Raw genomic sequence first — 25,694 nt, 5'->3', positions numbered from 1 at the left:
AGTTTCAACATAAACTTTTCAAAAAGAAGACATACATGCAGTCAACAAGCATATGAAAAAAGCTCAATATAACTAATCATTAGAGAAATGCAAATCAAAACCACAATGAGATACTATCTCACACCAGTCAGAATGGCCATTATTAGAAAGTCAAAAGATAACAGATGCTAGTGAGGTTGTGGAGAAAAGAGAACACTTATACACTTTCTGGTGGGAGTGTAAATTTGTTCAACCATTGTAGAAAGCAGTACGGTGATTCCTCAAAGAGATAAAAACAGAACCACCATTCAACCCAGCAATCCTATTACTGGATATATACCCAGAGGAATATAAATCATTCTTCCATAAAGACACATGCACATGAGTGTTCATTAATGCCCTACTCACAATAGCAAATAAATGGAATCAACCTAAATTCCCATCATTGACAGATTAGATAAAGAAAATGTGGTACATATACACCACAGAATACTATGCAGCCATGAAAAAGAACAAGATCATGTCTTTTGTGGGAACACAGATGGAGCTGGAGGCTACTATCCTTAGCAAACTACACTGGAACAAAAAACCAAATACTGCATGTTCTCACTTACAAGGGGGAGCTAAATGATAAAAACTTATGAACACAAAGAAGGGAACAACAGACAATGGGGTCTACTTGAGAGTGGAGGGTGGCAGGGAGAGGAGCTGAAAAAATAACTATTGGGTACTAGGCCTAATGCATGGGTGGATGAAATAACCTGTACAATCTGAGTGTACCTACATAACAAACCTTCGCATGTACCTTCGAACCTAAAGTAAAAGTTAAAAGTAAATAAAACAAAAACAATAAAACAAAAAAACACCAAATAGCTCCATTTGGTAGGAGATGTTGATAAAGGGGGATACTGTAGCACGTGCAGGTACAGGAAGTATATATATATGAAAATCTGTGTACCTTCTGCTCACTTTGGTCATGAACCTAAAGTTGCTCTAAAAAATACAGTCCACCGAAACAAACAAAACCAAAAGTTCCACTAAGTTTCCCGGAATATTCTCTCTCTGATCTTCAGTTCTTTGAAGAAAATTCTTTCTTATAATCTGTTTCTCACATTTTTTTCCCATGCTTCATACCACGTTTCCTATTTCATGGTTTCAAATAACCTTCTGTGTCATCACCTACCTAAACAATGTAAAACCACCTTTGGACTTACTTTGTATAGAAAGTTTAATCCAATTACAAAGAGTGTTAATTAACTTTTTTTTGGACTCAAATAAACAATTTTGCTCAGAAAGGTACCCCAGGTAAAATGACAACCCTTTTACACATTCAGACTCCTTGATCTTCCTGTTGGGAAAAAAAAAAAAAACAAACTTTCTAAATGTTCTGATAGAAACTAGAATAAATGTCAAATAAAGGGGAAACTACAGAAGTATTTCATTCTGGACATGAAAAATTAAAATGTAATTGGTTAACATTTAAATTATTTGTTGAATATTAACCTCTGCCGGTGATGCAGTATGGTTCTGGGCATAGGCCCAGAAAACCTGAACATAAACAAAAAGGATTCCCCTGCACATAGTCACCTCTCAACCAATTACCGTTAACCCTAGAATTTAGAAAACTCAATTTGGCTGGATCATAAAGGAGCAAAATGGCATAGATTAACTCTAGAATGCTCTAGATTATGAACAGAAACAAGGGTTAATTCTAGGTAAAATGTTTACCTGTGGTATAATTTATAATTAAAGTTATTATGCTTTTAAAATTATTAATTTTATTATGAAAGTAATAAAATATTTATTGTAGAAAATTCAGAAAATTCAAGTAAACAAGAAACACATTATCCTTCACAGTATTACTTATGTTAAGTATATTCTAAATAACCAGAGAACAACTTAGAGGTTTTCTTAGTAATTTTCCATATGTCAGTCAAAACAATCTTTCACCTCTTTGGCTCAAACTATGAACTTGGTCAAAAATACTTTTAGCCAACAGTTTGAAAAGTATTTAGCCATCCTCAGCTTTTTATCTTTATGCATTGTTACTCACGTGGCACACATTTACCCACAAAGATCAGCAAGGATATGTCTAATTCCCCATATACTAGTAGTACCTCCATTGCAGTACCTCCATTACTTTCTATTTCTTCAAGAAAACATACCAGAAAGTGGCTTGCAGGTCAGTGAGATGTTGATAAATCAAAAACTGGAGTTTAGGCCAGGCGTGGTGGCTCATGCCTGTAATCCCAGCACTTTGGGAGGCTGAGGTGGGTGGATAACGAGGTCAGGAGTTCAAGACAAGCCTGGCCAACATGGTGAAACCCTGTCTCTACTAAAAATACAAAAACTAGCTGGGTGTGGTGGCAGGCGCCTGTAACCCCAGCTACTCAGGAGGCTGAGGCAAGAGAACTGCTTGAACCCGGTAGGCGGAGGTTGCGGTGAGCCAAGATCGGGCCACTGCACTCCAGCTTTGGCGACAGAGCAAGACTCCATCTCAGAAAAAAAAAACAAAACTGGAGTTAGCCTAATATGTGTGTGTGTGTGTGTGTGTGTGTGTACATTCCATTAAATGTAAGTTCCATGTCAACTCTGGCACTTCAGAACTACTTACAGAATATGTTACATTTCCAATTGATCTCAAAGCGCAAGTGTGCCCAAACACAGAGACTCATAAGTACTGTTTAAAGTACTATTTGTAGTCCTGAATGCAAATCTTTTAAAATCCTTACATAAAAATGAAAGTCATGGAAACAGTATTTTAAACACACTGTGGCTGGGCATGGTGGCTAACACCTGTAATCCCAGCACTTTGAGAGGCCAAGGCGGGTGGATCACCTGAGGTCAGGAGTTTGAGGCCAGCCTGGCCAACACGGTGAAATCCTGTCTCTATTAAAAATACAAAAAAATTAGCCAGGTGTGGTGGTGGGCACCTGTAATCCCAGCTACTTGGGAGGCTTAGGCAGGAGAATCGCTTGAACTCGGAAGGCAGAGGTTGCAGTGAACCAAGATTGTGCTATTGCACTCCAGCCTGGGCAACAAGAGTGAAACTCCATCTCAAAAATAAATAAATAAATAAACACAATGTAAGTCAAAAGTGTCAAGAAATTAAGGTCATTTAGTAAGACTAATACATTTTGCTAAACAGCATAAAACTGGTTACTTATAAAATATACTCACCATTTGTGCATTGGATTCCCCCAATGACTGAAGTTCATATTGAATAGCTTGCCCATTTTGGTCCACTAGATGGAATTGCTCTGCAGAAAGAGTTTGTGTCTGAGTCAGAGGCCCTGGTACATTCCGTGATATGAGTGAATTATTTGCTTCAGGAGTAGTGATGGGCAAAACTGTAGGAGAATCATTTTGTCCAAAGGAAGAATCCCTGGAGTCCATACAGGTTAGACGCTTTTGTAAGGAAAAAAAAATCACTTCAGTCTATCACCATTTTTTTTAAAAGATGTGTATAATAAAAATGAAAAGACATCCATTTTTCAGTTGTTTTTACTTTTTTGTAAGAGTTGTCAATTCACACAAATTGCTATACACAGAAAGTATTTCTTGAGAAAAATTGTTGGTTATTATACTTACTATCTTAATTTTACCAAAATTGTCCATAGGAATGGAACCTGAAATAACATAACTCAACCTATAGATTTTTCTCTGTATATAAAATTTTTATGAATATATCTTAGCATTAAGTTCTGTATTATATTAAATATATCATAAAATATGTGTATAATTAAATATTAAAATTCTTTTTTTTTTTTTGAGATGGAGTCTCACTCTGTTGCCCAGGCAGGAGTGCAGTGGCGCGATCTCAGCTCACTGCAAGCTCTGCCTCCTGGGTTCACGCCATTCTCCTGCCTCAGCCTCCTGAGTAGCTGGGATTACAGGCGCCCACCACCACGCCCAGCTAATTTTTGTATTTTTAGTAGAGACAGGGTTTCACCATGTTGGTCAGGCTGGTCTTGAACTCCTGACCTCAGGTGATACGCCCGCCTCAGCCTCCCAAAGTGCTGGGATCACAGGTGTCAGCCACCACGCCCAGCTCAAAATTCTTGAATACACTAAATATAACAGCTATCCCTTGAGCATAAAGAGCTGTTAAATGCCATGCTGTTTTACCCTAGGATGGAAAAAAGTTCCCAGCTGAATCCATACCTCAAATACTTGAGCACTGGTTTTTGACTCTTCACCGTCATTATGGTTGACTCTTAATGAATCATTAGATTGTTCCATGCTGACATCATATTCAATTCCATTTTCTTCTATTATTTAATAGCTGAAAGAGTTTAAATAGCTGATCAACTAAAGCACTTAGTATTTTTGTGGACTGTTTTATCTTAAACAAATCTCTCATATTCACTACTGTGGTACCCTATATAATTTAGGTAAAATCAATTCCATTCTATAGATTAAAAAATTAACACTTTTTAAAATGACTTGCCAAGGCACCAGAATACATTCAATGCAGGGCAAAAATTAGTGTTATATAGTTCCCTCATCCTATCTTTAACTACACTTCTGTACTGGCTTTTTAAGATTGCTTTTATGTGACAAGGTACTGGTATACCCTTTCAAATACTTCTAAAATTCTCATATTACCAGAGATTTAATGCAAATAAAGTTTTTCAACTTTATGAGTTGGGTATGCCCTATTGTAGCAGTATATAATTTTAAAATAGATATCCTGGTGTAGACAGAGATTATATATATACAATTTTTACCATTAATAGACAAGCGTCCCACTTAACATTAGTTTGACAAGCTTTGAAAAGGAAGATATATTTAAAAAAAGAAAATGAAGAAATATATACCAATAACTCCGAGCCACTTAGGTCTAGTACAGTAGTTCTCAATTGGGGCAATTTTGTAAAGCTACAAAATCAGTCCATTTTTAATATATGGCTACAAAATATCTTTTAATTGCTTCTCCTTTTTAAGATTTTAAATTATCACTTATATTCTAATCAAGTAAAAAATCAGTTGCAAAAATTCCAAAAAGCCTGTAGTTACCTTGGGCTATAGAAGTACAAGCAATTTTATTTTATAACTTTCTGGATGGTTTTTGAATTTTATATATTATACCTATATTATTTGAGAATAAAATTATTTAGAAGGAGTTTCAAAATATAAAGAGCCTCCCATTAGTGGCAATATGGCAAATAGATACTGCAAAAAAAACTGTCTTGCTACAAAACATACAAAACAAAAAACAGAAAGTTGACCGAAAATAAAATATTTTGTGTCCAGGCTCTGCTACAAGAAGTGCCAACAATCAAAGCTCATTCCCCACTCCAGTGACCGCCCTCCCCTCCCCCCAACTCCAAAAGAGCAAAAAAAGAAGAGCTGAGCATAAACAAAGAGGAAACTTTCCCCAAGGGTAGTTCTAATACATTAGTTTTGTGGCTAAGAAACTGAAGTTGGGACAAATAGCTGGTAGGGGAGGAAAACTTAAAATTCCCAAGATAAGGATAACAATCTGAAAGGTTCTGGGTGAAGAGTGTAACCTGGCTTCTGGTAAGAAAAAATGCAGCTACTATTTGGAGAAAAACAAACCCAATTAAGACTCCAGTATCCTTTCATATTAAGATCAATCAAATGTAAGCTAACAATCAAAGAATACCAAAAAAACAGGAAATTAGCCACCATGAGATTGAGTCACCAGATTCAGACAGCCCCTAAAGACTCCCCATATTGGAAACATCTAAGATTGAATATAATTATTCAATGTCTAAAAAAATGAACCACAGAGATAAGCAAATAATAAAAACTATCCAAAGTTTGATTTTTTAAAAAAACAGGCTGGGCACAGTGGCTCATGCCGGTAATCTCAACATCCTGGGAGGCCCAGGTGGGTGGATCACTTGTGGTCAGGAGTTTGAGACCAGACTGGCCAACATGGTGAAACCCTGTCTCTACTAAAAATACAAAAATTAGCTGGGCACAGTGATGCATGCCTGTAATCCTCACTACTTGGGAGGCTGAGGCAGAAGAATTGCTTAAACCCAGGAGGTGGAGGTTGCAGTGAGCCGAGATGGCGCCACTGCACTCCAGCCTGGGTGACAGAGCAAGACTTTGTCTCAAAACAAACAAACAAACAAACAAAAAAACAATGAAAAACTGCTGAAACTAGAAGGTCAATGGGCCAGAAACAGCAGTTCATGTCTGTAATCCCAGCACTTTGGGAGACCAAGGCAAGAGGACTGCTTGACACCAGGAATCTGAGACCAGCCTGGGCAACATAATGAGATCCTGTCTCTACAAAAAAATTTAACAATCAGCCATGTATGGTGGTGTGGGTCTGTAGTCCCAGCTACTCAGGAGGCTGAGGGGGGAGGATCTCTTGAGTCCAGGGGTCTGAGGCCGCAGTGAGCCATAATCATGCCACTGCACTCCAGCCTGGGTGACATAGTGAGACCCTGTCTCAAAAAAAAAAAAAAAAGAAAAGAAAAAAAGGCAATGGGTAAGTTAAATAGATGATTAGATGCAGAAGAAATAATTATTAAATTGGAAGATAGATTTTAAAATTACCTAGAATGCATCACAGCAAAAACAGAACATAAAATATATGACAAAGACTTAAAAATAAGAAAAATAGAAAGTATAGTATGCATATAAGTCTCAAAAGAATAGAAAAGAGAAAACGGAGGAGAGACAATATAGATGCTCTTAAACTTATGATGGAGTTACTATCCTGATAAACATACTGTGCGTTGAAAATACCTTAAGTGGAAACTATTATAAGTTGAAAGTGCATTTTTGACTTACAGTATTTTCAGTTTAAAATGGGTTTATCCAGATGTAATGCCATCGCCATCATAGGTTAAGGGGTATACTAAATATATACCATTTTCACACCATCATAAAATGGAAAATCATAAGTTGAATTAATATAAGTCAGGGATCATCTGTATTTGAAGAGATAATGGCTGGAAATTTTTCAAAACTAAAGACATGAATCCACAGATAAAGGAAGCCTTACTTTTAAGTATTCCAAGAGAAATAAAAAGAAACCCATACTCAATGTAGTGAACGTGCAACATTCTAAAGAGGAACAGCAAAATGCAGCTGGACAGATAAGACAGACCATAAAAACACCCCTGAGCCTAGGTAACAAAAAATACAAATTAAAGAAAGAGAGATAAGACAGACTCCCTACAGAGTATTGAAATTAGACGTACAGTGGCCTTCTTAATAGCAACATGGTAGCAGAAGTCATTGGAATAATATATAAGGTTTTAAGAAAGTAGATTGGCTGGGTGTGGTGGCTCATGCCTGTAATCCTAGCATTTTGGGAGGCCAAGGAGAGTGGATCGCTTGAGCCCACAAGTTTGAGATCAGCCTGGCAACATGGCAAAACCCCATCTCAAAAAAGAAAAAAAAGAAAAGTAACTGTCAATAAACAATTATATATGATCCAAACTATTTTTTTCCACTGTCTTACCTTCAGAATAACTAAAAACAAAAAAAAACAAAAAACCCCCACAAAACTCCCCATTTTTTTCAGAAAAGAGAGTGAAAGGAAGATACTTTAAGATTAAAAAAAAACTGAAAGTTGGCTGGGCACGGTGGCTCACCCAGTAATCCCAACACTTTTGGAGGCCGAGGCAGGCGGATCACTTGATGCCAGGAGTTCAAGACCATCCTGACCAACATGGCGAAACCCTGTCTCTGCTAAAAATAAAAAAATAAAAAAATAAAAAAAATTAGCTGGGTGTTGTGGCGCATACCTGTAACCACAGCTACTCGAGTGACTAAGGCACGAAAACTGCTTGAATCTGGGAAGTGGAGGTTGCAGTAAGCCAAGATCGTGCCTTGGCACTCTAGCCTGGGCAACAGGGCAAGACTCCGTCTCAAAAAGAATCATAATAAAAAATAAAAACAAAAAACTGAGAGTTTACAATCAACGTCTCGTATATGAAAGAAATTTCTAAACAACATACTTCATATTTGATAGCACAATAGGGTAACTACCGTCAATAATTTAATTATATTTAAAAATAATTAAAAGAGTATAATTGGATTGTTTATAACACAAAGGATAAATGCTTGAAGGGATGGATAAATGCTTGAGGGGATGGATACCCCATTTTACATGATATGATTATTATACATTGCATGTCAGTATCAAAACATTTCATGTACCCCATAAATATCTACAACTACTACAATTAAAACATTTTTTTTTTTTTACAGTTGGCTGGGTGCAACGGCTCACACCTATAACCCCTGCACTTTGGGAGGCTGAGGCAGGTGGATCACCTGAGGTCAGGAGTTCGAGACCAGCCTAGCCAACATGGTGAAACCCCATCTCTACTAAAAATATAAAAACTAGCCAGGCGTGGTGGCGCACGCCTATAATTCCAGTTACCTGGGAGGCTGGGGCAAGAGAATCATTTGAACCCAAGAGACGCAGGTTGTAATGAGCCAAGATCACACCACTGCACTCTAGCCTGGGCAACAAGAGCAAGACTCTGTCTCAAAAAAATAATAAATAAACAAATAACAATAAAAAAGGAACAGTTAAGTCATGCCATACAAGCACATTATAGAAGGGAAGAGAAAAAATATACACCAAATATAAAATATTTGGTACAGGAATTACCTCTGTATTTCTTACCTGTTAGGTAACTGAATAAAGCACATTATTTTAGCAAAAAAAATATATTTCAAAAAAACAAATATCATAGCAGAAAAAAGTCCTGAGATGCTTGAAAAATTGGCAAGCAAACAAATTACAAGTCTATAAAAATCTAAATAAACACTCTCTGTATAAAATAATAATCTCAATATTGTAATTTTGTATGTGTGTTTTAAGGACAGAAATAAAATACTATAGAACTAAAAAAATGCATGTAACTCTAGAGGGTGTGATGATAGATAATATATCAATTTATAAAATATAGCAATGATAATATGCACAATATATCAAAATCTATGGGCTGCAAAAAAGCAGTGCTCAGAGGGAAATTTAGAGCAATAAATACAACAGAATCGAGAGTCCAGAAATACATACCTATGGTTAAATTATGTTTGACAAGGGTGCCAAAAGCATTTGATGAGGAAAGAATACTATCTTCAACAAATGGTGCCAGGACAACTGAATATCCACATGAAAACGAATGATGTTGAACTCCTACTTCATATTACATACCAAAAATAAAAAATGGATCAAAGAGCTGAATATAAGAACTAAAACCATGCAACTCTTAGAAGAAAAACATAGGGGTAAATCTTCATGTCTTTGCATTTGGTGATGGTTTCTTAGATATGGCACTGATAGGACAAGCAAAAGAGAAAACAGATAAATTGGACACCATCAAAATAAAAATTTTTGTACAAAGGTCACCATGACAAGAGTTAAAAGACAACCCATAGATGGGAAAGAATATCTGCAAATCATATATCTGATAAGGGTCTGGAATATGTAAAGAACTCATACAATTCAACAACAAAGACTACAATCCAAAATAACCCAATTACAAAATGGGCAAAGGTAGAGCCCATAGATCAAGACCCTGTCTAAAAACAAACAAACAAACAAAATCCCATTACGCTAAGTGATAGAAGCCAAGCCACACACAAAAGGTCACATATTATATGATTCTATTTACATAAAATATCCAAAATAGGTAAATCCATAGAGAAAGAAAGTAGACTGGCGGATAACAGAGGCTTGAGGGAAGGTATAATGGACTAATGGGTACAAAATTTTATTTTGAGGTGATGAAGATGTTTTGAAGCTCTACATGGCACTTTTGCAACTTTGTGAATGAACTGTCAGTAAATTGTTCATTTTAAAGGGATTAATTTTAAGTTATATGAATTTCACCTCAATTAAAAAAAATAAAATAGTACCACCAAAATGTGTGTGTACATATATATGCATGTGTATACACAAGCAGGAAAATATGAACGTGGACTAGATATTTGATATTAAGGAATTTTTCTTGGGATGTTCAGGCATTCCATGAAAAAAAAGGAATTTTGGGGCTGGATACAGTGGCTCACACTTACAATCCTAACACTTGGGAGGCTGAGGTGGGAGGATTACTTGAGAATAGGAATTTGAGACCAGCATGGCAGTTCAAGACCGGCCTGAGATCCCATTTCTACAAGAAACTTAATAAAAACAAATTAGCTGGGTATGATAGCACATGTCTGTAGTCGTAATTATTTGGGAGGCTGAGGTGGGAGGATGGCACGAGCCCAGGAGTTTGAGGCTGCAGTAAGCTGTGACTGTACCACTGCAATTCAGCGTGTGCAACAGAGTGAGACTCTGTCCCTAAAGAAAGTATTTTTGGTGTTTTTAGGTATGTGAAATGTATGATAATATTAATACTTATAGATACAATTATTAGAACGTCCAGGATTTGTTTAAAAAATATCAAAGTCAGGCTGAGCATGGTGACTCACGTGTGTAATCCCAGCACTCTGTGAGGCAGAGGTGGGTGGATCACCGGAACCCAGGAGTTTGACACTAGCCTGGGCAACATAACAAGACCCTATTTCTACTAAAGATCAAAAAAATTAGCTGGGCATGGTGGTGTGTGCCTGCAGTCCCAGCTTCTCGGCAAGCTGAGACAGGAGATCACTTGAGCCCAGGAGCTGTGATTGTGCCACTGCACTCCAGCCTGTGTGACAAAATGAGACCTTGTCTCAAGAAAGTAAATAAATACCAAAGTCAGAGAAAAGGGTACAATTGATAGAGAAATAAATAAAACAAGATTGGTCATACACTGATAATTGTACACCGGCTTCATTTACTATTCTACTAATACATATATATATAAATATATATAATACATAAATATAAATATAATATATATAAGTAGAATATTCTACTATTCTAATAATATATAAATATATAATATATAATATACAAATATATAATATATAAATATTAGCATAGTAAATGAATATATATTATATATTATATATTTATAAAATTTATATTTATATTTAAACATATACAAGAGTATATGTTATAATTATATTATATAATTATAAATAATTATATATTATATATAATATGTATTTTTTTTTGAGACAAGGTCTCACTCTGGCCCTCAGGCTGGGGTGCAGTGGTGCAATCTCCACTCACTGCAACCTCTACCTCTCCAGTTCAAGTGATTCTCCCACCTCAGCTTCCCAAGTAACTGGGACTACTGGTGCACACCACCATGCCCAGCTAATTTTTGTACTGTTTGGTAGAGATGGGGTTTCACCATGTTGGCCAGGCTGGTATCAAACTCCTGACTTCAAATGATCTGCCCACCTTGGCCTCCCAAAGTGCTGGGATTACAGACGTCAGTCACTGCCCAGCCTACTCCTGTACATTTTTGAAATTTCCCTTTAAAAACTTTTAGGCCAGGTGCAGTGGCTCATGCCTGTAATTCTAGCACTTTGGGAGGCCAAGGCAGGCAGACTGCTTGATCCCAGGAATTCCAGACGAGCCCGGGCAACATGTTGAAACCCTGTCTCTACACACACAAAAAATTAGCCAGGTGTGGTGGCCCTCACCTGCAGTCCCAGGTAATCAGATGGCTGAGGTGGGAGGATCACTTGATCCTGGGAGGTTAAGACTGCAGTCAGCTGTGATCATAGCACTGCACTCCAGCCTAGGTGACAAAGCAAGACCTTGTCTCAAAAAACAATCAAACAGCAACAAGAAAAACCAACTTTTAAAAAAGTGGATAGAACTTAGGGCCAAACTGACAAATGTATTACATAGTGCAAGACCTCATGATAATTATCTCAGCCAAGTTAAGGAAACAGAATAAGCTTGAATTACTGGACATATTTAAAATTCATTCCAAACAATTAAAGAACGTATGTTCCTCTCAAATTCACATGGAACTGCAAATACTAGATCTGAACCATAAAGAACATGTCATGTATCAAAACTTATGAATACAGCTAATATAAAATTTCAAGGGAAATTTATAGCCTTTAAACTAAGCTTGTCCAACCTGTGGCCCGTGGTGTGGCTCAGGACAACTTAAAATGCAGCCCAACGCAAATTCATAAACTTTCTTAAAACATTATGAGATTTTTTTTTTGCTATTTTTTTTAACTCATCAGCTAACATTAGTGTATTTTATGTGTGGCCCAAGACAATCCATCTTTTTCCAATGTGGCCCAGGGAAGCCAAAAGATTGGACACTCCTTCTTTAAACCCTCATATTAGGAAAGAAAGCTGTGTTCCCTGTTTGTATAGTGGTGTGTAAATTTAAAAAAAGAAAAGAAAGGAAAGAAAAGAAAAGCAGACTGTGGTCAAGGGATACAAAATTTCAATTACGAGGAATAAGTTCATAGTGACTACAGTTAATAGCAATATATTGTAGTCACGTCACATCAGCAAGATGGCCCACTAGAAGTCCCTAGCATTCATTTCCCCCACAAAAACAATCAAAACAATGAATAAACAACTACATTTTAACAAAAATAAATGAGGGAGAGCATTGACGAGCACAGAAACTCGGGATGGCCACATAGAGAATGGAAAGAAGCATCCAGCCTCCACCACCCAATCCCCCAACTGGGAAGAGCTAGGAACCAGGAAGAACTCCCTGCAGCAAGGAGGGAAGCAAGAGGATTCCAGTAACCAACCCTACCAATAGACCTCACCACTGAGGTTCCCTGCAGTCTTCACAGGCACCAAGCCCAGCTGAGGAAGCTCTCTGGAGTCCACACTGCTGTGCTACCCCAAGAGAAGAAACCGACACTGTGTCCCAAGCACTGTAGTTCATGTAGCTACTGTGCTATGTCATCTTGGAATCCGAACTACGGCTGGAGTGTGTCTTGCTCCAGGGCTGAGTAGCCACAGTTCCCCTTTATCCCTGAGGCTAAGCCAAGACTGAACCACACTAGCCCAGTGGCCCAACATGCCCAAGTTGAGCTGCAAACAGCTCTTATACCCCTGTACAGGGGTCGGGGGAAGCAGAGGTGGAGCCACCCCACCTACCCCTCCTATCACCCCCTCAGGCCAGAGCTGAAGCAGTATCCTGCCTCCTAGGGAAACAGTACCTTAGCTGCTCAGAGCAGTCATGCCTCTCCAGTGCATAAGGTGAAGCAACTACCCACATTCCAGGAAATGATGCCTGGGCCTCCCAGAACAGTCATGCCCCCCAGGCTTAAGCTGAAGCAGCACATGGGCCCCTGGAGAACTGGTGCTGTGGCCAAGTTGAGCAGCTGCCCATCCCAGGGCTGAGCTGACAGTATCCTGTGTGCTAGGGAAACACAGCAGTGGTTGAGCTGAGACACTCTGCCCTACAGACCAAACTTATCTAGTAGTCATCTTCCCTAGAGCTGGACTAGCCCCCTAGAGTCTGAGCTGCTAAGACACCCTTCTCCGTAGGAAGTGCAGTCATTGCTATGCTGTTCCCTACACCCCCAGGGCCTAAACAACAGTTGTACTCCACCATTCTGGGGCACTTGCTGCTGCTGCTGCTGCTGCAACTGGCCTCACAGAGTCTGCCAAGTTCCCAGGGACTACAGTTACTATTACACAGTGCTTCATCCCCCTGGGACTTGACTTACCACCAAGCCCTATTGGCTCATGTTCCCAAACTGTAGCTGTACCCTGCTCCCAAACCTCCAGGGTACCCCTCCGTTCCCCTAGGCTTGGGCCAGTTCTGTGCCATGCCTCTCAGAGGTAGAATCACAGCTACAACCTAGCTCCCTGGGCCTGAGCTGCTAGAGGGTATCTGAGAGTCACAGACCCTAGCTCTGTGGTCAATCTACATCCAACTCTGCCACAGAGTGCTAACCTGTACCCCAAAACTCAGGTGCCATAACAGGTTTGTGAGACTCTGATATGGTCTGGATCCGTGTCCCCACCCAAATCTCATGTTCAATTATAACCCCCAATGTTGGAGGTCGGGCCTGGTGGGAGGTGATTGGATCATGGTGGGGGTTTCTCATGGTTTAACGTCATCTGCCCAGAGCTCTCCTTGAGATAGTGAGATCTGGTTGTTTAAGTGTGTGGCACTTCCCCACTCTTTCTCTTCCTCCTGCTCCTGCCATGTGAAATGCTGGTTCCCCCTTTGCCTTCCACCATGACTGGAAGCTTCCTGACGCCTCCCCAGTAGAAGCCACAATGCTTCCTGTACAGCCTGCAGAACCACGACCCAATTAAACCTCTTTTCTTTATAAATTACCCAGTCTCAAGTATTTGTTTATATCACTGCAAGAACAGACTAATACAGACCCTGTGCCTAGCACCAGTACCTGGAACCCAGAGCTACTGTAGCTACTTGTAGTCTATTCAGACCTGACATCTTGGTTAAGTCTTCCCTTTGGGGAGAAAATTAGAATGAGCACCCAGTTATTGATGACGTTATTAATTGAAATTAGAATGAGCACCCAGTTATTGCTGACGTTGAATGCAGCTGAAGCAGCTGCATGGAAACTATACCACTGCACCTATCCACAAACAGACACTACACCCTTCCTGACTGGCACGATAAAACCCAACTGCAGGTGAGTGTCTTTCTCTACAAAGCTACTCTAGAAAGTTTAGAAAAGACAATTGTTCCACCAAATAAACAGACATTGACACAGAAACACAAGGAAGTATGACGCTACCAAAGGAACATAATACAGCTGACCCTCAAACAATGCAGGAATTGGGGTACCAACTGCTCACACGGTCAAAAATGTGTGTATAACTTTTGACTGCCCAAAGGCTTAACTACTAATAGCTTACTATTGGCTGGAAGCCTTACCAATAACATAAACAGTCAATTAACATATAGTTTTATGTTATATGTATTATATACTGTATTCTTATAATTAAGTTAGCTAAATAAAAGTTTATGAAGAAAGTCATGGCCGGGCGCAGTGGCTCACGCCTGTAATCCCAGCACTTTGGGAGGCCAAGGCAGGCGGATAACCTAAGGTCGAGAGTTCGAGACCAGCCGGGCCAACATGGAGAAACCCATCTCTACTAAAAATATGAAATTAGCCGGGCGTGGTGGCACATGCCTGTAAACCCAGCTACTAAGGAAGCTGAGGCAGGAGAATTACTTGAATCAGGGGGGCGGAGGTTGCGGTGAGCCGAGATTGCACCATTGCACTCCAGCCTGGGCAACAAGAGTGAAACTCCGTCGCCAAAAAAAAAAAAAAAGAAAAGAAAAAAAGTCATAAGGAAGAGAAAATGTATTTACTAATCATTAAGGGGAAGTGGATCATCATAAAGGTATTCATCCTCATCATCTAAATATAAGTTGAATAGGCTAAGGGAGAGGAAGAAGAGGAGGGGTTGGTCCCACTGTCTCAGGGATGGTAGAGGCTAAAGAAAATCTGAGTACAGGACCTGTGAAGTTTAAACCCATGTTGATCAAGGGAGTTGTAACTCCCTAGTAACAGATTCTAATGATAAAAAGGCTACGAGTTGCCAAAAATTTTTCAAAACAATGGTCTTAAACTTAACAAGAAACAAGAAAATACAAATAGATAATTCAATGAAGTCAGGAAAACAACTCACAAAATGAACAAGAAATTCAACAAAGAGATATAAATAATAAAAAGAACAAAACAAAAATCCTGCTGCTGAAGAATTCAATGGATGAAATAAATACAATAGAGAGCTTCAATAGCAGACTTGATCAAGCAGAGAGAATTTCTGAACTTGGACATAGGTCATTTGAAATTACCCAGAGAGAGAAAAGAAGGAAATAATGATGAAAATGAACAAAGAAAGTCTATAAGAATTATGGGATACCATTAAATACTGCAAAACACTGAACGAGGCCAGGTGTGGTGGCTCAGGCCTGTAATCCCAGCACTTTGGAAAGCCAAGGCAGGCGGATGACTTGGGGTCAGGAGTTGAGACAGGCCTGGCCAACATGGTGAAACCCTGTGTCTACTAAAAATACAAAAATTAGGCAGACATGGTGATGCACAACTATAATTCCGGCTATTCAGGAGGCTAAGGCATGAGAATCACTTGAGCTCAGGAGGCAGAGGTTGGAGTGAGCCGACATCGAGCCACTGCACTCCAGCCTGGGCGACAGATTGAGGCCCTGTCTCAAAACAAAACAAAACAAAACCTCCCACACACATTGAATGAAATAAATTGGAGAACACACACAAAAAATGGAAAGACATCACATTTATGGAGTGGAATAATTAATATTGTGAAAATGACCATACTACCAAAGGCGATCAACAGATTCACTGCAATCCTTATAAAAATACCAATGAGCTGGGTACAATGGCACACATCCATGGTCCCAGCTACTCAGAAGGCTGAGGCAGGAGGATTGCTGGAGCCCAGGATTCCAAGGCCAGTCTGGGTAATGTAGCAAGACCCTATCTCTTAAAAAACAAAACAACAACAACAACAAAACCCCCGAAATCCCAATGATAGTCTTCACATAAATAGAAACAACAAAAACCTTAAAATTTGTATGGAACCACAAAAGACCTTGACTAGCCAAAGCAATCCTAAGCAAAAAGAACAAAGCTAGAAGCATCATACTATCTGGCTTCAAAATATATTACAAAGCTATATAACCAAAACATCACAGTACTGGCATAAAAACAGACACACCAATGGAAGAGAATAGAAAACAAACAAATAAACAAAATCTATGCACTTACAGCCAACTGATTTTCAACACAGGCACCAAGAATATTCACTGGGGAAGGGACAGTCCCTTTGATAAAAGGTCCTGGGAAAACTGGATATCTGTAGGCAGTAAAATGAAAGTAGACCCCTAGCTCTCACCATATATAAAAACCAACTAAAAATGGATTAAAGACTTAAATGTGAGACCTGGAACTATAAAACTACCAGAAGAAAACACAAGGGTAACGCTTCAGGACATTGGTCTAGGCAAAGATTTTATGGCTAAGACCTCAAAAGCAAAAATAGACAAATGGATTTGTATCAAACTAAAAAGCTTTTGTACAGCAAAACTAAACAAGCAACAGAGTGAAGAGACAACCTGCAGAGTGGAAGAAAATATTTGCAAACTATTCCACAAGGGATTAATAAATAAATAATTTCATTTACAAATGGACAAATGAGCTGAACAGACATCTCTCAAAAGAAGATATACAGGCCAGACGTGATGGCTCACACCTGTAATCCCCACATTTTGGGAGGCTGAGGCTGGAGGACTGCCTGAGGTCAGGAGTTTCAGACCAGCCTAGACAACATGGTGAAACCCTGTCTCTACAAGAACACAAAAAATTAGCCGGGGATGGTGGCACGGACCTGTGGTCCTAGCTGCTCGCACCTAAGCCCGGGAGATTGAGGCTGCAGTGAGCCGAGATTGAGCCACTGCACTCCAGCCTGGACGATAGAATGAGACCCTGTCTCACGAAGAAGACATATGAATGGTCAACGGGTATATATCTTAAAAAAAAAAAACTCTAAGAATCGGGTAAATACAAATCAAAATCACATTGAGCTATCAGCTCACCTCGGTTAGAATGGCTATTATCAAAAAGACAAAAAATAACAAATGCTGGCAAGGATTTGGAGAAAAGGGAACTCATACACTGTTGGTGTAAATTAATACAGCCATTATGAAAAACAGTATAGAGATTACTCAAAAAACTAAAAATAGACTACCATATGATCCAGCAATTCCACTAATGGGTAAATATCCAAAGGAAAGGAAATCAGTAAGTCAAGGAGAAAGGTGCACTCCCATGTTTATTACATCATTATTCCACAATGGTCAAGATATGGAATCAACCTAAGTGTCCGTAAACAGATAAACTGGTAAAGAAAATGTGGTATATATACACAATAGAATACTATTTAGCCATAAAAAAAATGAAATTCTGTCATTCACAGCAACGTAGATGGGCTTAGAGGACCTTACGTTCGAGAAATAAGCCAGGCACAGAAAGACAAATACTGCATGTTCTCACTCATGTGTAAAGTTAAAAGGTTGATTTCATAGAAGTAGGGAGTAGAATAATGGTTACTAGAGGTGGGGAAGGGTAGGGTAGGGAAGGGAACAGCCAAATGGTTGATGGTTACAAAAGTACAGCTAGGACAGAGTGTGGTTGCTCATGCCTGTAATCCTAGCATTTTGGGAGGTCAAGCTTGACCCCAGGAAACCTGGACAACATAGTGAGACCCCATCTCTACCAAATATAGTAATTAAAAAATTAACTGGGCATGGTGGTGTACACCCGTAGTCCTAGCTACTCAGGAGGCTTAGGTGAGGACTGCTTGAACCTGGGAGATCAAGGCTGCAGGGAGTTGTGATCACGCCGCTGCACTCCAGCCTAGGGGACAAGAGTGAGACCCTGTCTCAAAAAAAAAAAAAAAAAGACAGCTAGATAGGAGGAATAAGTTCTAGTGTTCTATAGCACTACAGGGTGACTATAATTAACAATATATCGTATATTTTCAAATAGCTAGAAGAGCAGATTTTGAATGGTCCCAATACAAAGAAATGAAAAATGTTTGAGATGATGAATATGCTAACTATCCTGATTTGATCATTACACATTTTATACATGTATCAAAATATCACACTATACCCCATTAACTTATACAATTATGTGTCAATTAAAAATAATGAAAGAAAAAAAGCCAAAAACCCCACAATACATTATACACTTGAAAACTGCTGCAAGAATAGATTTTAAATATTCTCACCACAAAAAAAGTATACGAGTAATACATATGTTAATTAGCCTGCTCTAACCCATCCAGGATATATACATACATCATGTTGTATATCATCAATATACACAATTTTTGTCAATTAAAAATATTTTTAAAAGCTTGCTTTTATGGAAAAAAAAGACTGAATTAATGAACTATGTGTCCATTTTGAAAAGCCAGAAACTAAGAAATGTGAGCACATAAAAATGAAGGCCATATTAAAGGATGTAATTCAATGAAACAATAAAAAGACATAATGCAGATGTCAACAATGCCACAAACTGGTTTTCTGTAGAGAAAGGGAAGGATAGGCCTCCAGAGAAAGAAAGAAAAAAAAAGCACAAATAAGCCAGGCACTGTGGCTCATGCCTGTAACCCCAGCACTTTGGGAAGCCAAGATGGGCACACTGCTTGAATTCAGGAGTTCGAGACCAGCCACGGGCAACATGATGAAACCTTATCTCTACAAAAAAATATAAAAATTAGCTGGGCATGGTGGTGCATGCCTGTAGTCCCAGCTACTCAAGAGGCTAAGGTAGGAGGATCATCTGAGCCTGAGCTGCAGTGAGCTATGATTGCACCACTGCCCTCCAACCTGGGCGACAGAGCAAGACCCTGTCTCAAAAAAATAAAAATTTAGGAATAAACCTGACAAGAGATATACAAGATATATGTATCGTAAACTACAAAACCTAGGTAGGAGAAATTAAAGAATATCTGAATGAGTGACGACATATACTGTGTCTATAAAACGGAAGACTCAATAAGATATCTTCCAACTTGATCTATGTATTGTATATCATCCCAACCAAAATCCCAGTAGGTTTTTTAAAATTGAGAATCTGATTCTAAAATTCATACGGAAGTGCAAAGGTTGAACAGCCAAAACAACTTTGGAAAAGAAGACAAGGTTGGAGTTCTTACACTACTACTGATTTTTAGACTTAATATAAAGATATAACAATCAAGATATTATGGTATCGGTGTAAAAATAGACAAATAGATCAATGGACAGAATAGACAATCCAGAAATTGACCCACACATTATCTGGCCAATTGCTTTTTTCTTTGGCTTAGCTGAGGCTTTATTTTGAAAAAACTGAACTAGGTTTTGTCTGTTTTTAAAATTTTGTTTTAACCAGAAGGCTCCCAAAGGTATAAACTGGTTTTCAGTTGTGAGCATGAAAAAGAGGCAGTCGTCTAGGAACCACCCTAGGTTCCCTTAAGGGTGGGCTGAGGTCCACAATTGGGCCTCAGGTGGGTCTCCTGTTCCCTATGCTTCCCTGCACAGTTGCCTCCCCCACAGGCTCTGGTCGGCCAGAGGAGGTAGGTAGGCTGGAAGGAGTTGCAGTGGCATTCATTGCAGGACATCAAAGGACTCAGATACTAGCTTCCCGTTGTGGATCTCGATTCTCTTCACAACCACAGCCCTGAAGGAGCTGGTGCAGCTGAAGGAGGTGGAGCCCCTGCCAGAGTCTAAGCTGGACTGGAAGGGGCCCTAGGTCATACTTGTGGCCAAAGCTTGTGAGGCCCCCGCAGGCCGAGCTCAGCCCCTTGAGTAGCCACTGGTGGTTTTTGTACGGATACTCATGTTCTGCATCCCAGACTCCACCTGGCTCTCCTTGCCTTTCAGCAGCTTCTTGTAAGTGGAGATCTTGATGTCCATGGCCAGTTTAACATTCACCAGCTCCTGTTACTCAAGCAGCTGACAGGCCATGTCTTGCTTGGCTCTCTGGAGGATGGCTTCCAGCTTGGCACTGGCATCCTTAATGGCCAGCTCCCCCTGCTACTCAGCATCTGGGATGGCAGCCTCCAAGGAAGCCCTCTGGCCTTTGAGGCCCTCATTCTCAGCCTGAAGCAAGCTGATGTTCTGGTTCATCTTAGAGATCTGTCTTCATGTGAGGCAGGTCATCCTTGGCTTCCCAGGCAGTGTCTGCAGCTCCTCACACTTGATCATATTCCTAATACTCCTTGTACATGCTTTCAGTTTCAGCTCAGCTGCAGCTGGTGATCTCCTCATACTGGGCACGGACCTCGGCAAGGATGTCATTTAAATCGAGGAAGTGGCTGTTGTCCATGGACAGGACCAGGGATGTGTCCAAGAACTGGGACTACAGCTCACAGATCTCCTCTTCATACAGCTGAATGAGGAAGTTGATCTTGTCAGTCAGCTCTTCCAGGTGAGATTCCAGCTCTACCTTGTTCATGTAAGCTACATTCATATCCTTCTTGATGAGGACAAATTCATTCTCCATCTCTGTAGGCTTGGTTATTTAAACTTCACACTTTTGATAGTCCTCCACTGGTCTCTCCATGTTGCCAAGTTCTGCCTCCAGCTTCAGCTGCTCCTGGCTCAGTGTGTCCAGTTGCTGCTTTAGGTTGTTGATGTAGCTCTCAAACATGCTGTCCATGTTGCTCCAAGCTACTTTTTGCTGCTGCAAAAGGATCCACTTGGTCTCCAGTATCTTGTTCTGCTGCTCCAGGAAGGGCACCTTCTCAATGAAGGGGGCAAACTTGTTTAGGGTCTTGATCTGCAATTTCTCCTGGGTGCATACAGCCTGGGTGTTGGTGTGCACATCCAGCTTAAGGGGACTCGGGAGGCTCTGGGTCACTGTGGCAGCTGTGATGCTCCTCCATACCACCAGACCTGGCATAGCCTCCCCCCAGACCCATGCCAGTATCCAGGCTACTCCGGAAGCTGCTGCTGTTGCCCATCCAGGAGAAGTTCTAGGAGTTGAGGCAGACATCTGGCCCACTCTTGTATAAGCAGCTGCCAAGGAGGCCCTTGGCCACCAAGGGACCAGAGGTGGATACCATGTAGGACTTCTGGGTCACCCTGATAGATATGGTGGAGGATGGAGTAGAGGCAAGCAGGCTGAACTGGACAGATTCGAGATGGAGCTGAGAAGCTATTTCTAGGTGGTAGTCAATTGCTTTTTGATAAATATATCAATACATCAAGAGAAAAAGGACACTTTTTAACTAATGGTGCTAAAACAACTAAATAGCCATATGTAAAACAATAAACCTTGACCCTTACCTCACACCAGATAGCAAATCAACTTGAAATGGATCACAGACTATCAAATGATAAAACTTCTAGAAGAAAACACAGGAGAAAATCTTTGTACCCTTGGACTTGGCAAAGATATATTAAACATGAAACAAACAGTACAAAATATAAAAGAAAAAATCTATGAATTGGACGGTCAAAATTTAAAATGTGTTCTCATTACAGATGGGAAAAAATATTTGCAAAACATGTACCTGACAAAGACCTTATATTCAAACTCTAAAGAACTTTTACAACTCAGTAAGACAACTCAACTAAAAAAATTGGCAATATGTTTGACGATACAACTTCACTAAAGAAGATATATAGCTAGCAAGAAAGCACACAAAAGATGCTGATCAGCATTAGTCATTAGGGAAACAAAAATTAACATCACATTAGATTTAAGTCCTTAATCCATCTTGAGTTGATTTTTGTATAAGGTGAGAGATGAGGATCCAGTTTCATTCTCCTACATGTGGCTAGCCAATTATCCCAGCACTATCTGTTGAACAGGGTATCATTTCACCACTTGAAGGTTTTGTTTGCTTTGTCAAAAATCAGTTGGCTGTATGTATGTGGGTTTATTTCTGGGTTCTCTATTCTGTTCCATTGGTCTATGTACCTATTTTTATACCACTACCATGCTGTTTTGGTGAGTACAGCCTTATAGTATAGTTCGAAATCAGGTAATGTAATGCCTCCAGATTTGTTCTTTTTGCTTTGTCTTGCTTTGGCTATGCGGGCTCTTTTTTAGTTCCACATGAATTTTAGGATTGTTTTTTCTAATTCTGTGAAGAATGATGGTGGTATTTTGATGGGAATTGCATTGAATTTCTAGATTGCTTTCGGCAGTATGGTCATTTTCACAATACTGATTCTACCCATCCATGAACATGGGATATGTTTCCATTTGTATATGTTGTCTATGTTTCAGCAGTGTTTTGTAGTTTTCCTTGCAGAGGTGTTTCACCTCCTTGGTTAGGTATATTCCTAAGTATTTTACTTTTTTTGCAGCTATTGTAACAGGGGTTGAGTTCTTGATTTCATTCTCAGCTTGGCTGCTGTTGGTGTACAGGAGAGCTACTGCACGAAATTAATTGTGTACATTAATTTTGTATCCGGAAACTTTGCTGAATTCTTTATTTTTTGTTTTTTGAGATGGAGTTTCACTCTTGTGCCCAGGCTGGAGTGCAATGGCCGTGATCTCGGCTCATGGCAACCTCTGCCTCCCAGGTTCAAGCAATTCTCCTGCCTCAGCCTCCCGAGTAGCTGGGATTACAGGCATGCCCCACCACACCTGGCTAATTTTGTATTTTTAGTAGAGATGGGGTTTCACCATGTTGGTCAGGCTGGTCTCAAACTCCTGACCTCAGGTGATCCACCCACCTCAGCCTCCCAAAGTGCTGGGGTTACAGGCGTGAGCCACCTCGCCTGGCCTTCTTTGCTGAATTCTTTGATCAGTTCTAGGAGCTTTCTGGAGGAGTCTTTAGAGTTTTCTAGGTAAACAATCATATCATCTGCAAACAGTGACAGTTTGACTTCCTCTTTACCAACTGGGATGCTCTTTTATTTCTTTTTTCTTTTTTGAGACAGAGTCTCACTCTGTCACCCAGGCTGGAGTGCAGTGGTGAGATCTTAATCTCAGCTCACTGCAACCTTTACCTACCGGGTTCAAGTGATTCTCATGCCTCAGCCTCCCAAGTAGCTAGGATTACAGGAGCCTGCCACCACACCCAGCTAATTTTTTTGTATTTTTAGAAGAGAAGAGGTTTCCACATGTTGACCAGGCTTGTCTCAAACTCTGGACCTAAGGTGATCCACCCACCTTGGCTTCCCAAAGTGCTGGGATTATAGGCGTGAGGCATAGCAACTGGCCTAGATGCTCTTTATTTCTTTCTCTTGTCTGACTGCTCTGGCTGGTAGGACTTCCAGTACTATGTTAAAGATGAGTGGTGAGAGTGGGTATCCTTTTCTTGTTCCAGGCCAGGCTGGTAGCTCACGCCTGTAATCCCATCACTTTGGGAGGCTGGGGGAGGCAAGTCACTTGAATCCAGGAGTTCAAGACCAACCTGGGTGACATAGTGAGACCCCCATCTCTACAAAAAAATTTTTAAAAATTAGCTGGGTGTGGTGGCATGTGTCTGTGGTCCCAGCTACTTAGAAAGCTGAGGTGGGGGGATTGCCTGAGCCCAGGACGTTGAGGCTGCAGTGAACCATGATCATGACAGGGCAAGACCCTGTCTCAAAAGATTAAAAATTTCTTTTTAAGGGCTCAGTGTGGTGGCTAACCCCTGTAATCTTAGCACTTTGGGAAGCCAAGGTGGAAGAATGGCTTGAAGCCAGAGTTTAAGATCAGCCTGGGAAATATAATGAGACTCTGTCTCTATTGAAAAAAACAAAAAAATCAGCCAGGCATGGTGGTGTGTGCCTATAGTCCCTATAGCTTCTTGGGAAGCTGAGGTGGGAGGACTGGTTGAGCTCAGGAGTTTGAGGCTACAGTGAGTCATAATCATGCCACTGCACTCCAGCCTGGGTGACAGAGTGAGATCCCATCTCAGGAAAAAAAAATTTTTCAATAAAATTTTAAGTTTTATTGTTTATGTCATTAAAACAAATATATGTTAATATAGCAACATCAGAAAGTTAAAGTCACTTATAATTTTACAGAAATCACTACTGACATTTTTGCATATTCTTCCAGATTTTTTCTAATCATATGTATTTATAAGCAGATATTCATTCACAAAATGAATTATTACTACACATCCAAGTGACTGTTCTATGTGCTGGAGATACAAGGATGATCAAGACACTTAAAGTCTCTACGTATAAAATTTATATTCGGTGTGTTTTATAACTATATCTGAATTTTTAAAATCAGGTTTATTTCATGATATCACAGAGGAACTGAACATTTTAAGTGAACTCATGTTTGCTAATTAACTAACGCAATTATGGAAAATGCAAAAGAAACTGACCTGAATATAGAGATTTAATTTAATACAAAGCTGTCTGATGGCAAGGTAATAGAAATTTCTTCAATTTACTGAGGCGTTTACATAGATCTAAAATTTTCTGGAATTAAAGAACTTTGGGCCAGGTGCAGTGGCTCACACCTGTAATCCCAGCCAGCATTTTGGGAGGCCAAGGCAGGCGGATCACAAGGTCAGGAGGTCGAGACCATCCTGGCTAACATGGTGAAACCCCGTCTCTACCAAAAATACAAAAAATGAGCCGGGCACGGTGGCACGCACTTGTAGTCCCAGCTACCTGGGAGGCTGAGGCAGGAGAATTGCTTGAACCTGGGAGGCGGAGGTTGCAGTGAGCCGAGATTGCGCCACTGCACTCCAGCCTGGGCAACAGAGTGAGACTCCGTCTCAAAAAATATAATAATAATAATACTAAGATTTTGTGTTTCTAAGAGTTGATTATCCTGATTTTTAAAATTCATTTAACTATTATTTATTGACTGACTTCCAATGTGCACTACACAGAAATACAAAAGAACTCTATTAAAACAGGAAACTTTTTACGAAGTTAGATTCAACTGCAAATAAGGTCCTATTGAGGGGCTTACTAAAAATGAAATATCTATTAGGAATATAACGTTTTAAAAATTTATCTTTTTCTTGCTTTTTTCCTATTAGGAATACAATTTACTATTCTAAAGTAAATTGTCAAGAATACGATGTAAATACAGTTTAATTTTCTTTTTCTTTCTTTCCCATGTTTTTTTTTTGAGATGGAGTTTCACTCTTGTTGCCCAGGCTGGAGTGCAATGGCGCGATCTTGGCTCACTGCACCCTCCACCTCCCAGGTTCAAGCAATTCTCCTGCCTCAGCCTCCTGAGTAGCTGGGATTACAGGCAGGTGCCACCATACCCAACTAATTTTGTATTTTTAGTAGAGACGGAGTTTCTCCATGTTGGTCAGGATGGTCCTGAACTCCCAACCTCAGGTGATCCACCTGCCTTGACCTCCCATAGTGCTGAGATTACGGGTGTGAGCCACCGTG

General features: G+C 39.9%; 1 protein-coding gene and 1 pseudogene across 11 annotated transcripts in view; both read right to left on the bottom strand.

The window, feature by feature from the left end:
* The window catches only part of CARF (calcium responsive transcription factor), an 87,077-nt gene that overhangs the window by 52,956 nt on the left and 8,427 nt on the right, over positions 1-25,694 (bottom strand). For 7 of the 11 annotated variants that reach the window (XR_010129676.1, XR_010129678.1, XR_010129677.1 and 4 more), the window contains 2 exons: positions 4,144-4,264; positions 3,160-3,387 (listed from right to left, as the gene is read on the bottom strand). Coding sequence is in view for 7 of the 11 variants with exons in the window: in XM_063695104.1 (XP_063551174.1) it covers positions 3,160-3,387; positions 4,144-4,221 (306 nt within the window). In the remaining 4 variants the exon portion in view is untranslated. Of the gene's footprint in view, positions 1-3,159; positions 3,388-4,143; positions 4,265-21,665; positions 21,725-25,694 lie in introns of those variants that run through there. The other 4 variants (XM_031008629.3, XM_063695109.1, XM_063695106.1 and 1 more) reach the window with 3 other exon arrangements.
* On the bottom strand, positions 19,982-21,028 carry LOC134756623 (keratin, type II cytoskeletal 8-like; annotated as a pseudogene).

Source organism: Gorilla gorilla, chromosome 11 (assembly GCF_029281585.2).
Source record: "Gorilla gorilla gorilla isolate KB3781 chromosome 11, NHGRI_mGorGor1-v2.1_pri, whole genome shotgun sequence".
NCBI classification, from domain to species: Eukaryota; Metazoa; Chordata; class Mammalia; order Primates; family Hominidae; genus Gorilla; species Gorilla gorilla.
This window is presented reverse-complemented; position numbering and strand designations above follow the sequence as displayed.